The 16,370-nt window shown below is 34.1% G+C and overlaps 4 protein-coding genes across 11 annotated transcripts; 3 read left to right on the plus strand and 1 right to left on the minus strand.

The window, feature by feature from the left end:
* Positions 1–1,253: 1,253 nt before the first annotated feature.
* Positions 1,254–2,689, minus strand: LOC131628034 (GEM-like protein 7). The gene is made up of 3 exons (XM_058898897.1): positions 2,482–2,689; positions 2,039–2,376; positions 1,254–1,944 (listed from the first exon to the last, which is right to left on the minus strand). The coding sequence occupies exons 1-3, from the start codon at positions 2,618–2,620 to the stop codon at positions 1,771–1,773; spliced, it is 651 nt and encodes a 216-aa protein (XP_058754880.1). The 5' UTR covers positions 2,621–2,689; the 3' UTR covers positions 1,254–1,770.
* A 4,602-nt stretch (positions 2,690–7,291) lies between these two features.
* Positions 7,292–7,919, plus strand: LOC131628064 (elongation factor 1-alpha-like). Its single transcript, XM_058898925.1, has 3 exons — positions 7,292–7,441; positions 7,546–7,713; positions 7,863–7,919. The coding sequence occupies exons 1-3, from the start codon at positions 7,292–7,294 to the stop codon at positions 7,917–7,919; spliced, it is 375 nt and encodes a 124-aa protein (XP_058754908.1).
* Positions 7,303–10,369, plus strand: LOC131628092 (kinesin-like protein KIN-12A). 8 transcript variants are annotated; one of them, XM_058898955.1, is made up of 9 exons: positions 7,754–8,662; positions 8,742–8,772; positions 8,883–8,930; positions 9,169–9,285; positions 9,367–9,438; positions 9,523–9,576; positions 9,666–9,758; positions 10,095–10,166; positions 10,241–10,369. In XM_058898955.1, the coding sequence occupies exons 4-9, from the start codon at positions 9,193–9,195 to the stop codon at positions 10,355–10,357; spliced, it is 501 nt and encodes a 166-aa protein (XP_058754938.1). In that variant the 5' UTR covers positions 7,754–8,662; positions 8,742–8,772; positions 8,883–8,930; positions 9,169–9,192; the 3' UTR covers positions 10,358–10,369. The 8 variants fall into 8 exon arrangements, with proteins under 8 accessions (XP_058754940.1, XP_058754938.1, XP_058754939.1 ...); XM_058898956.1 differs by lacking the exon at positions 8,742–8,772 and having other exon boundaries at positions 8,866–8,930; XM_058898954.1 differs by lacking the exon at positions 8,742–8,772.
* A 5,050-nt stretch (positions 10,370–15,419) lies between these two features.
* LOC131628065 (F-box/kelch-repeat protein At3g23880-like) lies at positions 15,420–16,130 on the plus strand. The gene has a single exon (XM_058898927.1). The coding sequence runs from the start codon at positions 15,420–15,422 to the stop codon at positions 16,128–16,130; it is 711 nt and encodes a 236-aa protein (XP_058754910.1).
* Positions 16,131–16,370: the final 240 nt, after the last annotated feature.

A 16,370-nucleotide genomic window follows, 5' to 3' on the forward strand; every position in this document is an offset into this window, starting at 1 on the left:
ACATTTGTTAAAAAGTTTACGTTTTGAAATCAGTAAAGATTAAAATTTCTAGTACATTCTTAGAAATTTCCGGTATGTGAAATTGATTTTTTATCGAAAATTATTTGTATTTGGAAAATTTTCGATAACGATTTACAGGAAATTGCAAAAATTCTAGTTCCAAAACTGGAAATCAGAATAACTTACTGAAATATTTGAAATTTCTGGTTTGCCACAAAATCTACCGCAAATTTTGAAATTGCTTGAAATTTTCGGTATGTTTGCAGATCCCATTCTTTTCTTGTGTGGTCCAGAGTCAGCAGCTTCTTTGTCTGATTCCTATACATATTTTACGGAGTTCTTCACTACAGATACCGTATGATTCTTATTCAATTAATGCAGTTTTGAATTGTTGTTCCGCATTTATGAAAGTGATAGTTTAAAATTTATGTGTTGTAATTGATAAGATATTTAAATTCCAATCTGAAGTTTTAGCATGGGCACAGGCTACTGGTAAACGACATGGAATTATTGTTGTAATTAAATCCCAATCTGAAGCTTTGAATTGTTGTCCCGCATTTATGAAAGTGATAGGTTCATCCTTGACCGTAGGAGGAGGCGAAGTCTATCTCGTGAGATCGGGATCATTAAATGATGTAGCGCCCGCAACGATGGTGCTGCATTGAGTTGTTGATCGAGTTGATTTCGATATCTCCATTATTTTACTAGCTTTATTGGTGATTCGAACGGGAAAAATATCATATGCTTGCCGAATTACTATGAAGAGACGGTGGTTTCTCGTAGAGTTTCGCGAGAATTAGATGTCAGATTCTCTCAAACGGGGCTATTGATCAATTCAAGAATCATAAATATATATATATATATATATATATATATATATATATATATATATATATATATATATATATATATATATATATATATATATATATATATATATATATAATACAATCATTCATCAACCATATTCCAAAAAGAAAGAGCATAGTTAGAAGGTATGTATTATATTCTTCAAAAGGTGTGTCTTTACACCAAAATGGGAGTTTTATTCATAGGACAGCAATATACTAGTGAATGATCAATACATATTGAAAGTTAATAATTTTCTATTACTAATGGAAGGTTATAGGTAGACTAAAAGTTGAACCCTCACATTGACAACATTACATTGGCTGATCAATGTGAAGACGCGGTTGCTTAACCATGAAGCCTTGATATAGTACCATTCTGTGTCACCACCATTGTGAGAATGCATCCCTCTTTTATTTACCTTTTGTATCTTATAATTGATTATTAGTTTAATAACTAGGGATTGAACTTTTGTTTGAAAGTAATTAGTTGTAATGTTTTTGAGAGTGAAAATTTGTATCGGTTTTGTCTGCAACAGGATCCGGTCATATTGTGGATGTAATATACAATAACTATTTAAACTAAATAATTGTAAAAGATTCACATTTGAAAAATTTCTACACAAAATAGGCTTCTCTCTCTATGGATCAATGGATACCTTTTCCTAATATGATCCCTGTCTCTAACTGTCACTGTTTGGTGTTTGTTAAAAAGCTTGTTCCAAATTAATGGTCTCTTGCATCAACAACTTTATCAACAATGTGTTGACAGCATGTGCATCTGCTATATATCAATGCTCAATCTTGAGTGAAAAGCCAATACTTACGCGAGATGTTTGGTCCTCCAAGCATATCTTCAATTACAGCTGCCATATAATTACTTGCTGCATATCATCTCTTGTAAGTTATATCTTAAATTCAACTAAGTTTGAGACATTGCCTGTTCGAGATATTTATATGTCTTACGATATTTTGACACACCCATAAGCCAGAAATCGAAGTTGTCAACTGTAACTATATTTATGTACTTCTGTCTTGGCTTCTCAACATTTTCACTTTGCCTCACACTCTTTATCTTCTTCACTGGAATGGAAACCTGTTGTACATCACACATATATATACCTTTGAGAATCTTAACAAAATATTGGACAAGGAAGACTCAGATATGAATAGGTTTGTTCATGAATTACCTTATAGTGGATCCTACACATTTGACCTTTCTGGTTAAAGACTTTTATTGACCTCTCACTGCAAAAGGCAACCTTTTCCGTGGAGATGAAGAGGAGACCAGCTAGAGGGCCAGATGTGGTAGACAGATAACAATGGCAAACTTTCAACAGCCTCTCCCCCTCGATCACACTAAAATACTTCATGAACACTTTCTCTACTCCACCCACTTGAAGAATTCGAGCCCCTAAGCTTAACTTTCTCTTGATAGTTTCAGATATGTTTGTCCCAAGTCTCGTTGTAATTTCAGAATTACTATCGGCCTTCCTGCTGCGCTTTTTCTGGTTAGAACTTACTCTACCTGAAACATTAAAGTACTCTGTATTAGTAAAATCATCAAAATACTTAATGAAATTAGATTAGATAATCGTGATTCGTCCGTCTATAAAGGAAAAGAAAGTCTTACATTTGCTTTGATGTTCGGATGATGGATATTGAGATTGAAGAGAAGCAGAATCAAGTAAGTATCTGCTATCCTGCTTTTGAAACTGATCATATATGATTGGAGTTCCGACAATTAGCTGGTGAAGAAGTGAGGTTTGCATGTTGAATGATTAATAAGGTTTGTGTTTTGTTTAAAGAGATAGCTAGTAGATTTTAAGGAAGTTAGACTCACTTGGTTAGATCAGTCCCTTTGTATTGTAAGGAGGTAGTATTTAAAGGGATGAAAAGTAGGAAGTGAATCTTGAGCCTTTTGTTGGATGACTCGACTATGATGTTGGAGATATAATAAAGACACTGCTGACATGGGAACTTGATGGACTTTATTCAAGATAATATATTGATATCATGGATTGTTTGGTTACTTTTAGAAAAAAGATGGTAAAGAAGGAAGATATATATAAGTAAGCTTTTTAAAAAATAAAGTTAACAAGGTTTAATTTTAGAGGTTTAGAGAAAGGTTTATATATCTTGAGGAGCAAGATTTCATGGTGTACAAGACACGTTGTCCAACTCTTTGGAGAACTGCAGTATTATGGAAAAATAGGTATAAAGAAATTAAAACAAAAAAGGTAAAGGATGATGAGATGGTTTACATTAGCAGAACTTTATGAGTCGGCATTGTAACTTTGTGAAGCTAAAATGAAGGTCAAGTTATTGGTGAATGATGTGTCACTATATCTCTTTACATTTTGTTATCTTAATCAAAAGAGAAGTTAAAGAAGGGTGGCATCACAAAGTTAAGAATTGCAACTAGCTTAGATATGATGCATGTGCACATAATAAGAAGATAAGCAAGTGTCATTCTTTTCTTTTATAGGCATTACTGCCCAATAGTTGAAAAAGTTATTTGGTTCAACCACTTATTGATGTAATAAAGACACAACTAACATGGCAACTTGAAGGTTTTATTGTTCAAGATCATATTATGACATCATGGATTGTTTGGTTGCTTTTGGAAAAATATAGTAAAGAAAGATATAAGATATCTTTTCAAAAGAGAAAGGTTTATGTATCTTGAGCAGTAAGTCTCCATGATATGTTTGATAGTGTCGGCCAACCCTTTGGAGATACTGAAAAAGGTTTTCATTACATTTGATAGGCAATAAAGCCAATAGTAGATAAGTGCCTTAGAGTATCATTCTTAGACTATCATAGTTAATATTTTCATAATTGTTGAGGGATAGGGTATAATTTTCCAATAAAATCATGAAAATAAGTGTTTTACAGTTCCTCTGACACTCATCATAGATAATAACTTCATTATTTTCCATTTCCTACTTTGCTCCTATTTTCCCCAATCCAACAACACACTTACTTGTTTGCAAATTAGTAATACTTCTTATTTGTTAACAAGTCAGAAAGATGATATGTTTAGTTTATTGAAATAATTACGGTAGATAAAAATGATACACGAGCATATAAAATTAAACAAAATATTTTTAAAAAAATAAAGATTTGAATTTATTAATATAAATTATGCTAAAACAAAATTATTTATAAATAAAAAACAATCTATCATATAAGAAAAGTCTACCATTTGGGACTTTCTTAGGCTATCCACATCAGCAACTCTTCTATGGTTGATCCACATCAGCATCCTCAAAACAGCCTCAATCGTTCTTCAATTTCCACTCTCTTCATCGTAAATGTCCTTCAACCATTCTCTTCCAAATTCCCAAAACGGTTCTCAAATCATTTTTCCTCATAACTGCCCTTCAACCATCCTCTTCCAAATTCTCAAACCGTTTACAATCCACAATCCGTTGCGTTTCTGTTTTTATGGTAGATTCTTCGCTCTCCTATTTTTCTCTTTCTCACTATCAATCCTATTGAATCTCTTCTCTCACCACCAATCGGATTCCGACATGCAAGAAGAAAACAACGTGGCTCTACTCTTCACATCCGACGGTGGAGCGACGCTAAACGGTCTTCTGGAAGACGAATCGACAACGCTAACAGCGACGACGGCGGAGGAGGAAGAGTCGTTATCGGTGATGAGGTGTCCGGCGATGGATGGGATGGAATATTGAATGCTTGGTCTGATAAAGGATCTCTTCTTCGATTTCATCTTCCTGTATGGTGTCTGCGGCTGCGTCGATCTTGGCCGGAAGGATGATGCTCGCGGTGATTGGTTTCGCTTTCTCACGACCCTTCAGATGCGCGAAAGCTCGGGTAAGCATTTAATCTTGATTTTCGTTTTCGATTCTTCTGTGATTTCTACGTGTTGATGTTGTTCTTGATTTTGTGTATTCCTATATTTTGTTTTCAGGTATTACAAATATTCTCTTCCTTCTCCTATTTGGTGTTTTTTTGTCAAAAGTTTTCATCGAAGCAATTTTCAAGCGGTCTTCTGGTGGTCGAAAAACATGGATCTCCCTTTTGATTTCGGTTCTGGTACTCCTTCCTTCTTTTGCTTCTCTTTCGTTTGTGTGGTATTATGTTGTTGTTGATGTTAATGTGTTGTCAAAATACAGAGCTTTGCACCTGATCTATAAAGTGTTTGATGAAAGTTCCAAACCAATCTCTCTTATTTTTTCCTATTAGCGACGCATCTACATCGTCATCTTGAGTTATACGGATTGATTGGTTCTTTGTAGTATTTTGATTTTCTTTATGCTTTGAATTTCAGGTGGCGATTCGTTTCGATTTGGGTTTCTCTTATTAAGCTAATTGTTCATAAACGCTAGAGAGTCAGAGAGGAATTTACTCGAACGGTAATCTGCAATTAATCTATTTTCATCTACTGTGGATATTTAAGTTCTTATATTGTTTAATTGGTTTGATTTTATGTTTTGCAGATTTACGGTTAATCTGCGGCGTCGGATCAGGCAACACAATGGTGAAATTGGGAGTGGAGCTTGGAGAACTAAGAGCAAGCGTCCTTGGGAGATGGTTTTATGTATGTATGGGTTCCCAACGAATGTGGCTGCTCTTCATGTTTTAATCGAATTCTGCTTTCTATGTATTATGAGGTTGTTTTTGTTTAACAAAAAAGTTTCATGTTTATTGATTGGTTGGTTGAGCAAGTTAAGTCGATTGTTTTCATGGCGTTACTTTGATTTTGAAATGCAGGTTGAGTGGGCTTGGCAACACCCTATTGAATCATTGGCTGTAACAAAGCATGATGCGAACAGTGTGAACAAAAAGTAGCAGCCGGTACCATGTAGTTGATTTTGCCAATTGCAACATAAAACAGGTTGTAGATACATATATACAGCTCTATTTTAATATTGTATAATGTGTTAAATCGAAATTTGACCAATTTAAGTTGCAATTATATGCTTAACTCAGTTTTCTTTAGACAAATTCAAGAGAGGAGTCGCATAATGTTTTATTCAATCCTCTTAAATTTGTTTTGTTTTCATCTTCATAACTTTTTTCTCCAAACTATCAATTCTGCCGGTTACGTATTCTTATTGTCTCCACGGTTACGAACTGATTCATCATTCACCACCCACTTCCAATCTTCCTCTCCCATCTTCTTCTTTTACAGCGGTTTCTGATTCTGAATTTGGATTATCAAATTCCCATTTTATTATTCACATGAAACAAATTTGCAAATTCCCATTTTATTATTCACATGAAACAAATTTGCAGCTTCTTCGTTTAGGGTTTTGTTTCCCTATGGAATTGAAATTTATTCTTTCAATAATTATGAAACTGAAATTTATATTGATTTGTTATTTTTGTTGTTTTATTATGGGTGATGGAACAGAGAGAGCAGTGAAGAAGGTGAAATTGTCCAAGGCTCTTACAATTCTTGATGGGACGACGGTTTCTGATGCGTGTAGATGAATGGCGGCTCGCCGTGTGAATGTTATTTTGTTGACTGATTCCAGTCTCTGCTTTTTGAGATTCTTACAGATGAGGTTTGTTGATAAATTTTTGTTAATGTTTTATCAAATGAGATGTTCAATGTTGTTTATTTGTGTTGATTCCCATGGCTATTACATTTTTCTGTAAGTTCTCCATAATTTTCTCTTATTGTTCAATTCGATTATCCTAAATTATAGCCTTAATTATTGCATTAATTTTTATTCTATAGTTTCTAAAAAATGGTTCGATTGTGTTGTGGATAAAGAAGAAGAAGAGGATGATTATGAGTTAAAGGGAAGTGAATTAAAGGTTGAATGACCTGATATGTTGGTTTTTACTGCATTTGTTTATTCGTTTTTGTCGCTGTCGTCCAATTCTGAAGATAATAGTGTGATTGGTGATGTGAGTGTGGCTGAAAATGATGACATAATGAATGAGAATTTGGTTGTTAAGAAGGGTTTGTTATCTACAGGTAAACAATCACTTGCTAGAATGGGCGGGTTTCAAACTCAGGAGTGTGGGAGGGATGCTTTTGAAAGTGATGGGTGTGGTGTTGAGATGAAACATATTCATCTGTTGAAATAGGATATGGTAAGCCTTTGGTTGATTGTTTGCAGATGTTTCAGAATCCTTTGAAGCTTCACGACTCAACATCATCATCAACGCAAAAACAATAGCCTCAGGCATCACTGCTCGGTACAAATCCTTTACTCTCAATCAATGCATTGTTGTTTATTATTTTCCACAATTTTGTGAGTATTTTGTTAGATTTGTTGTTGCCTTTTTGTTTTGTTTGATGAGAAGAAATGGAATGAAGGAGTATATTATATTTTCATATTTATTTAATCTCATTTTGTGTGACTAACAGTTTAACAAATAAACTCTATCAGGTGATCAGGTGAGGAAGTTCGGTTGGAATTCATAGAGAAAGTGGTATTGAGAATAAGTCTGTTGAGATGCACCAGGAGGCTCTCACTAAGGCTCTTCCAGGAGACAATTTCGGATTCAATGTTAAGAATGTTGTTGTCAAGGATCTCAAGTGTGGTTTTGTTGCATCCAACTACAAGGATGACCCTGCCAAGGAAGCTGCCAACTTCACTTCCCAAGTTATCACATGAACCATCCAGGAAAAATCGGTAACGGATATGCACCAGTGCTCGATTGCCACACCTCTCACATTGCTGTGAAGTTTGCTAAATTGATCACCAAGATTGACAGACGATCCGGTAAGGAGATTGAGAAGGAGCCAAAGCTTTTGAAGAATGGGGATGCATGTATGGTTAAGATGATTCCAACAAAGCCCATGGTGGTGGAAACTTTTGCCGAGTATCCTCCTCTTGGTCATTTTGCTGTGAGGGACATGAGACAACAACTAAGGGTGATACTCTTTTTTCTCTACATGTTATGAATTCTCTACATGTTATGAAGAAAACCATTTTATTATGCATTCTCTTTTTTCTCTTTTAGTCGAGGAAAACCATTTTATTATTAGTGGTTGGATGTTTCACGGTTTCTGTGTTGTTGCAGACGTTGCCAATAGTATTGTCATTTTGTTTTAATGATTACTCTCATAACTGTCCTTGAGGAAGTTACTTAGTGTTATCATAACAGTCTCTTGGGAAGTTAATACTGGCTGCAACTTCTATGATCCATCAAGGCATATTTCATACATGTTACAGCAAAAATTGACATATCTAAGGAAGGCACACTGCAGTAAGAGGGAAGTGAGATATGTTTGCTACCACAGTGAGCCCGTCAATGGGTTGTTGGAGAGACTGTTATCTTTGATTTAGGATCAGGGGTAAGCTGAGGCGTTGGACAAGATCATATTAATGTGGTGCTGAGTTGTTATACGGCGTCAGCAGGAATAAATTAACATCGTCGACAAAGCTGCCGATCTCAAGACCACTGATTGTGAATTTTCAAATAGCAGTGATAGTAGAGTTTATGCTAATAAATGTATGCTTATTTATCTGCAGCTTTTGTACATTTTTCCAGCAACAAAATGAACATGTCAATGCGGTTGTTGTCTTCTGAGTTCACATGTCCTACAAGTGAAACCAAGCAGTGTAGGAATGTGAATTTTCTTTTGTCCAAATCTTCGGTAAGAGTTTCTTCTTTCGTTAATAAAGATGTATGTAATTGCGATGGAAGAAACGCGAGGGTGTGTTGTCAATTGATGCACGGGCATTTAGAGGAGTCATATAGAAGAAAGAAAAGGGTACAAGTGTCTCTACCAAAGCCAGATTTTGTGAGGACTTTGTTGATTGATAATTATGACAGTTATACTTATAATATATACCAGGAGCTATCTGTTATTAATGGTGGTAAGTTCAGCTTACTATGTTTTTTTTTTCTGTTTCTCATGAATTTGGACGTTGATGGTTTTGGTTTTCATTTTGCCAGTCCTTCATGCTCATTTTTTTCTAATATAGATGTAAGTTTTTTTTCAAAACTGTATTGTATATGCTATGAATAGGTAATATTTACCAATAATTTCATTTTGAATTGTCCTAATTTATCTTTAAAGTTATTCTTGGAGTGCAGGGATTATAGCATGAGTTACATACTTACACAGTCTTCATTCCAGTGTGGGTAAGTTCATTTCATGCCATTTTATTCTTACTTTTACTTTTAAGTTTTATATAGGACATAACATTTTAACCATATATAGACACTTCCTAAACATTGCTTTGAATTGTGATGCTATTGTTGGTTTGTGTATATTGCTTGATTTGAATAATCAAGGTCTATCCTCTAGCAGATAGTTGTGTTTCTCATAATGTGTTCCTGTTAGATTTGATTCTTTATATACTCTTTTTGAAATTGTTAGACGGGGATTGGGAAGACGTATACTATGTGGGGTCCTGCCAATTCTTTGGCTGAAGCAAAAGAGCAACAAGAACTTACACCCCGTGTTTTTGAAAGACTGTTTCCGCGCATAAAAGAAGTAAGAGTTCGGTTATATTCCTAATTAAATTATTTGAAGATCTTGAGTTTTTGGTTGTTTACAGTTTTATTTACTTCACAGGAGCAAACAAAGGAGCAAACAAAGCATTCTGATCAACAGTTCAATTATCAGTGCAACTGCTCTTTTCTTGAGGTTGATTGATTAACTATTTCTTTCAATGTTCCTAATCTTAAATTTTTCATTTTAATCCGCATAATAACACAATGTTTTTGGCAGATATACAATGAACAAATCACATATTTGTTGGATCCAAGTCAAAGGAACCTTCAGGTAGTAGAACCTAACCATTACAGGTTTTATTTATTGTTTATCATGTTTCACTGCTTTATACTGAAACTGATTTGTTATCCTTTATCCAGATTAGAGAAGATGTCAAATCAAGTGTGTATGTTGAGAATCTTACAGAGAATCAAGTGTCTACGATGGAGGATGTTACTCAGCTTTTATTGAAGGTGTGATTCATCACATTTCTTCGCAGGCATTGTATTAATACAAATATTATCACTATATAACTTAGAGCAATTTTTCGAACTTGTCTTAGCATGCTATTCTGTAGCATACAAGTTTTCGTACTCTAAAACTCAAGTAAATAAGTGGATATGCTTATTGATTGCCAAAAAAATTGTATGGTTTTGTGTTACGTGGACCCACTTGTATGAATCCAAATGATTTTTCAAAATTTCTAATGGATTTTCTATTAGTTGCCCAAGAGTGACGTGCTTCATAATGATAGTTTGCTTAGTATTATACACATTGAACTAAAGCTGTGAGTTTTAGTTGGTACATAGGTTCATCGATGTGATCAATATCGTAAGAACACTGTTGTTGGGATTCTTCAAGCAGAGCATGTGGTCAATATCGTAAGAACACTGTTGTTGGCTCGATGGTTATGTGTTTTTTTGTAGAAAATTATCTTTCGTTTTGTGTTTTCCAGCTACTCTCTAGATCGGTGTTTGGCGACTATCGGTTTCGAGGGGTGGTGAAATATCCATATCTCTTTTGGGGATTTGAAGTTATATTCTGTTGGATGTTAGTTGTGTATCAGTGGTAGTGTTGGTGATGGACGCTATTGATCATTTTGTTGTATTTTCTTTAATCAATTGTGTCGATGTATCGTTTCTCTAATTATTTGTAATCGATGTTTCGTTTCTTTATTATATTGAAACCGATGTTACATTTTCCGTTTACAAATGTCAGTTTACGTTTTGTTCACTACATTTTTAAGACTAAAAAAATATTTTGAAAATTTATTTAAATATATATCTTAACTAATAAAATAAAAATGGAATTTTAAAAATATATATATTAACAAATCTTAACTAAAAAAAATTAAAAAAAAAAAAAGAAAAAAAAAAGGATTAGGCCTTATGCGCCAAATGAAATGGCTATTAGGGCAAAAAGCTAGCCTAATGCGCCATTCCATTTGGCGCAAACACTCCCTTTTTTAGGGTTAGCCAAATGGTTTGGCGCATGCACCCTTTTTTAACACTGGGAACCCAAACTTAGACAGTTTGGTAAATACCCCGAAAATATGGTTTTTTTTGTATTTTTTTTTATTAAACATGGTTATTTAAATTTTTTTCCTTTAATGTTACTTAATTTGGGAGAAAGAGTTTTACTGCCTGTCTTTGATGATATTATCTCTTATATTAGCTTAGGGACATTGAGGGGTTATTTTTTCCTCCTCTTTCTCAAGAGTGACATGTTTTCTGATATTTGGATTAAGAAGGAATATGGAAATGAAAAGTCTTGGACTAAATTGTTAACTGTTCCTCCCATGAAAGAATGTGTTTTTTATGGCTATGCGATAGCATTATATATTTCATTGGAAAATATAGTTTGGTTGTTTATGATTCCATAAATAATACTTTTATGATTCCTAAATTTTAAAACTACATCTACACTGAGGAGACGCCAGGGGTCTATGTTGAGAGTTTGATATCACCTTTGTAGATGTTGTTCTATATGACGTGGTTTAGAGACTCGGCTGTGGCCTTTATGTTAACAAATGATCTTGCTATTAATTTTGCTACTGGTTAAAGATGAAAAAAGCTGCTATACTATTCTATTGTCTCGGTCTATATAAATGATGGTTAAAATTGATAAACTGAAAAGTTTGTTTATTTCATTTGAGAAGTTGGCTATTTAAAACTCTTACATAACAAAATTAGAGAACAATTTACACTAGTAAAAAAAATAGGACTTTCTAAAAGAGACAATTTTTTTTTTATAAGCCATGGGATATATTAGAAAAGAGTACAAAATGTACTCAACCTTTTACAACAGATACAATTTTTAAACAAAATCCAAAGGACTTCTAAACCAAGAGTAAAAATCTCTACTCCTTTTAGAGTTATATCCTACAACATGCCAATACCATGTACTCACAACTATTTTGTCCACAATATCTTCCACACCGAATCCACCGCTATTAAAAACTATGTTATTACGTGTAGTCCATATTGCCCAACACACTCCCAACCAAAATAACAGAGCCCTTTTGTTGTTTGCTTTTCCTTTCAATGCTGTCACAAAGCCCAAAAAATGCTGCAAAACAGAACTTTCGGCGAACACCGGCACACCTAGCCAATTCATGACCCTCTCCCATACCAAATTTGCAAAATGACAGCTGACTAACAGATGGTCTAAGTTCTCAGCAGAATTAATGCAAAAGACGCATGTACCTCCGAAACGACAATGATTGACTCCTCTATGCATCAACTGTTCGTGAGTTGGCAACCTGTTCATTGGTTAAATAGGTTAAATTGGTTAAATAATTAGGACTGATACATAATTGTTTATTTTATTTAACTAAGTAATTTAATTAAATAGATTTAATTAGTAATTATTAGTTTTTTTTCTAAACTAACTTCAACTTCGAATTTTATTCGTTAAATTCAAACTTATCCTGACTCTACTCTAATTTGATTTTTTTGCGCCCATTATTGTAACTGCTCCGTGGTTGTATTTTTTGTTCACTTGATTTTTTTTATAATTTATGCAATTGCTCACAGGTTGTAATAGTTTAATTCAGGGCTTTAAATTCCCGCACTCCTAATTTTTATTGTAATCCCCCTCCCCGAAGCCCTGTAATAGTTAGTATTTTATGTTTCCGCCTTTATTTTTGCTGCAATATATATCTGCGTGTGTTAGTAAAATAGGGAGTGAAAAAACTTCAAAATTGAATCGTAGCTCATTAATCTCAAACAAAAATATTCTAATCTAAATCCATTGCACACACTCACCCCTAAGATACACCCCTCTTGGTTTCTTTCGATTATATGGTCGTGTCCCTCGAATATAGAGGTACCCATTAGCAAAAGTCCCGACGGTTAAAAAATCATCACAAAGATCATAAGTCCCTCGATGACCCTCGATGTTGCCTACGAATATATGATATAGTCCCTAGATTATTGCGTACGAAAAATGATGATTGTCCATTCGAATTGCTAAAGGTACCTCTACCATGTTTCCTTCAACGACCTTCGATCACCCTTCGATTGTCCCGCATATCCAATCAATAGGACTACCTACCCCAAATGGTAAGGATAGCCCTATATCTCTTAGAAGAGTAAAAAGCATAGAAAAAGACTAACTTAGGGTAGTGTTCTTAACATGCTTAGCTCAATTAAAAAACTTTTCACATCTCTCTTTTCAAAGACTAAGGCTACGCTTTTAAGCTAAAGTCCTTACACTTCTTTTCAAAACAAACAAACAAACATGAGCTAAGCAAATTAAGAGCTCGTAGACAACTACGGATGAAAAGGGTGCTTACGCCTTCCCTTTTCATAATCTACCCCCCGAGCCCGTTTTTCTTAAAAGGTCTTTTTTCTATTCTTTTTGCCCTTCCAAGATATTGGATAAAATAAAAGTCAGTGGCAACTCTTGCTCACCGCAACATTACTTGCAAAAATAAAAGTCAGTTCTTCCACCGAGTTATACATCTTTCTTTAGAATTTTCCACAGGCTCAGGAGGATTTTCCCCCGGCTTATGTTCCACAGTCTCTTTATTCTCTTGATTCTTCATATTTTCTTGATTCTTCACATTCGAATTAGATTGGAGTATTTTAAGCATTTTGCAGTCATGAACATCATGGCCAGATTTTTTGCAATGACCACAAAAAGCTGGTAACTTCTCATATTCAATGTTTGAAAAGAAAGCGAAACCTTCTCTTTCAACTAACACATTATGATGCAATGGAAAAGAAAGACCCATATCAATCAGAACTCTCACAAAATGACCAAAAGTTCTGTCAACACGAGATTTGGCGGATGTGGAATCGATGCATATAGGTGTACCAACACAGCTCGCAATCACAAAAAGAATATGAGTCCTCCAATATTCCTGAGATAGCCCAAAAAAATGAACCCAAACTTGAGTTGAAGTATTGTTTTGCAGAGTAGGATTAAAGTATTTAGTCCATGCGAACAACTTCAACGAACTTGGGTTGAGGTCGATTGAACCTGTAGCTCTAACTCTTCGCATATCCTCAATGTTTGAGAACGTGAATTCATAGAAGCCCTTTCTCAAAGAGATAACTCCCCAACCTTTCACTTCAGCCCACAGAGAAGTAAGCTTCGAACGAAGCGCGCCGACTGTGAGCGGTGTAGCTCCTTTAGGACAAATCACTCTACCATGAAGGTTATTCTTGCATTCTTCAATTCCAGCTCTGTATTCATCTTTTGGAATGATAATAGAGGGTCTATCCCCTTTGATAACTGGTATTGGGAGCTGAGATGTTGGGATATCACAAACCTCCTTTAAGACTTGTGCAAACGATTTGGAAGCTTCTGATTTCAAGATCACTGAAGAAGAAAGAGGAGTATTGCTATTTGGTTTCTTGGTAGCATCTTCAAAAAGATTTGGGGGATATGCTAAAACTTCAGGGAAATGAGAAGAAATTTCATGGCAGGGAGGAAAGAAATGAAGAAACCATGAATGTGTGCAATAAAAACTAGAATTTTATTGAAATACATCAATAATGTAAAAAAAACTTACACTTTCAATTAATCACAACTTTGACTAGTTTAAATATTTGACTTTTATTTTAACTTTTCTAAAAATAATACAATTGATTGGTTAAGATGCGATGATAGTGTAAAACGTTTTACATTGACAATGCATAGCAATTAAAATGATATAATTAAATTTATTGAAATAAAAATTATTTTAATTAAATTAAAATTAATAAAAAATATGATAGTATGGATACGCACAAAATGTATTTAAATAATAAATAGTGAAATTTATTAAGATAAATTATGCTAAAATAAAATTACAAATTGATAAAAATAACTATTTAGTAGATAAAATAAAAAAAGAAATGTGTAGATGGACAATTATTTATATTAATAAATGTTGATAAACCATTGTTTTTTAAATAATTATTAAAAAAATTTGTTATAAAATAATTAAATTAATAATATATTATCCACGATACAGAATAAGTAAATATGTGTAGTTTGTTAAGATAAATGTGAAAGCAACTAATATTAGGGCGGAGAGTAACATAACAACCTTTTCAATTTAAGATTTAAAATTAAATATAAGTTGTTTAGTAACTTATTTAAAAAAATAGGTTACTTGATTGATAAAGGAATCGTAGAATAATAAAAAAAAAATCTAACCTAAATAAATTTATAAAAGGGTTACTCTGAATCTCCCTCTCCTAGCCTTGGTCTCCTTAGTAAAGATGATGGCCAGAAGAAAGAAACAATCTCAACCAACCCTAACATCATTGCATCTTCCATTAGATCTGGTGGCAGAAATACTTTGTAGACTCTCCGTCAAACACCTCATTCGATTCCGTTGCGTATGCAATTTATGGAATACTCTTATCTCCCGAGATTCCAAGTTTGCCAAGAAGCACCTCCGTTTGTCAACCTTCAACCATGACCGCCACCACCTCATCCTAACCCCTACCGACCTGTACTGTTCACCTGAGTTTCTTCTTTTACATTCCCATATCTCCTCTGTCTTCAGTTCCCCGTTCACTGCTACTGTCAAACAATTCAGGTACTGTATTAGAGAGATTCTTATCAAAGGAGACTATGGTAATCGAGCTTCCACTTGTGACGGCATCGTATGTCTTAAGATAGATAATTGTTCGGCTATGTTGTGTAACCCTTTCATTCGAAAATTCAAAATATTGCCTCCTCTAAAAGTTCCAGACCAAAGTTCTGTTGAAATATTTTATATCTTAGTGCATGACAGTTTCATTAATAATTATAAGATTATTGCTGTTAATCACCTTAGTAGAAAAATAGAAGCCAGCGTCCATATTTTGGGTACAGATCATTGGAGAAGGATTCGGAATGTCCCAGATCCTAACCTTATTCTAGAGTCTAGATTGGGAACATTTGTGAATGACTCTGTTAATTGGTTGGTATGTGCTGCTGTACGGTCCATTGTTTCTCTTGATTTGGAGAAGAAAGAGTCTTATAAAAAATTTGCACTGCCGGTCTTTGATGATATTACCTCTTTTTTGACCTTAGGGACATTGCGGGGTTGTTTGTCTCTCCTTTTTGACAAGAGGGACGAGTTTTGTGATGTTTGGATTATGAAAGAATACGGTAATGAAAAGTCTTGGACGAAATTGTTAATTGTTCCTCACATGAAAGAAAGTCATTTTTATGGGTATACCAAGGCATTATATATTTCAGAGGATGACAAAGTGCTGATGGAGTGTATGAAGATGGGAATAAGTAGTTTGGTTGTTTATGATTCCATAAATAATAATTTCAAGATTCCTAAATTTCAATACAAAAACGAGGGTGAGATGACACCTGATGTATATGTTGAGAGTTTGATATCACCTTGGTAGATGTTGTGCTTCTTGACCTGGTTTAGAGGTTCAATTACAGCTTATATGTTAACATATGATATTGTTATTTGTTTAATGGTTAGTCTGATGCCCAGTAACTTCATGCTATATGCAACTTGAGAAATTATTATGTTTACTGTAACTAACTTCATTGTTTTATGTGATCAATATGATGCTTATATAAAATTTGTTAATCTGACTTGTATTTCCAAACTGGCCTTTATAAGTCCACCATATCCT

Source organism: Vicia villosa, unplaced genomic scaffold (assembly GCF_029867415.1).
Source record: "Vicia villosa cultivar HV-30 ecotype Madison, WI unplaced genomic scaffold, Vvil1.0 ctg.000422F_1_1, whole genome shotgun sequence".
Classification (NCBI taxonomy): Eukaryota; Viridiplantae; Streptophyta; class Magnoliopsida; order Fabales; family Fabaceae; genus Vicia; species Vicia villosa.

What these genes read in the sequence shown, in the direction of transcription:
- LOC131628034 (XM_058898897.1), bottom strand. Translation starts at nt 2,620, where the DNA reads ATGCAAACCTCACTTCTTCACCAGCTAATTGTCGGAACTCCAATCATA. An exon ending in ATCCGAACATCAAAGCAAAT is followed by an intron (nt 2,377 to 2,481) that starts GTAAGACTTTCT and finishes TTAATGTTTCAG; the next exon opens with GTAGAGTAAGTTCTAACCAG. An exon ending in TGTGTAGGATCCACTATAAG is followed by an intron (nt 1,945 to 2,038) that starts GTAATTCATGAA and finishes GATGTACAACAG; the next exon opens with GTTTCCATTCCAGTGAAGAA.
- LOC131628064 (XM_058898925.1), top strand. Translation starts at nt 7,292, where the DNA reads ATGCACCAGGAGGCTCTCACTAAGGCTCTTCCAGGAGACAATTTCGGA. An exon ending in CTGCCAACTTCACTTCCCAA is followed by an intron (nt 7,442 to 7,545) that starts GTTATCACATGA and finishes TTGATCACCAAG; the next exon opens with ATTGACAGACGATCCGGTAA. An exon ending in ACATGAGACAACAACTAAGG is followed by an intron (nt 7,714 to 7,862) that starts GTGATACTCTTT and finishes GTGTTGTTGCAG; the next exon opens with ACGTTGCCAATAGTATTGTC.
- LOC131628092 (XM_058898950.1), top strand. Translation starts at nt 8,612, where the DNA reads ATGACAGTTATACTTATAATATATACCAGGAGCTATCTGTTATTAATG. An exon ending in CAAGTCAAAGGAACCTTCAG is followed by an intron (nt 9,577 to 9,665) that starts GTAGTAGAACCT and finishes TCCTTTATCCAG; the next exon opens with ATTAGAGAAGATGTCAAATC. An exon ending in CAGAGCATGTGGTCAATATC is followed by an intron (nt 10,167 to 10,240) that starts GTAAGAACACTG and finishes TGTGTTTTCCAG; the next exon opens with CTACTCTCTAGATCGGTGTT.
- LOC131628065 (XM_058898927.1), top strand. Translation starts at nt 15,420, where the DNA reads ATGTTGTGTAACCCTTTCATTCGAAAATTCAAAATATTGCCTCCTCTA.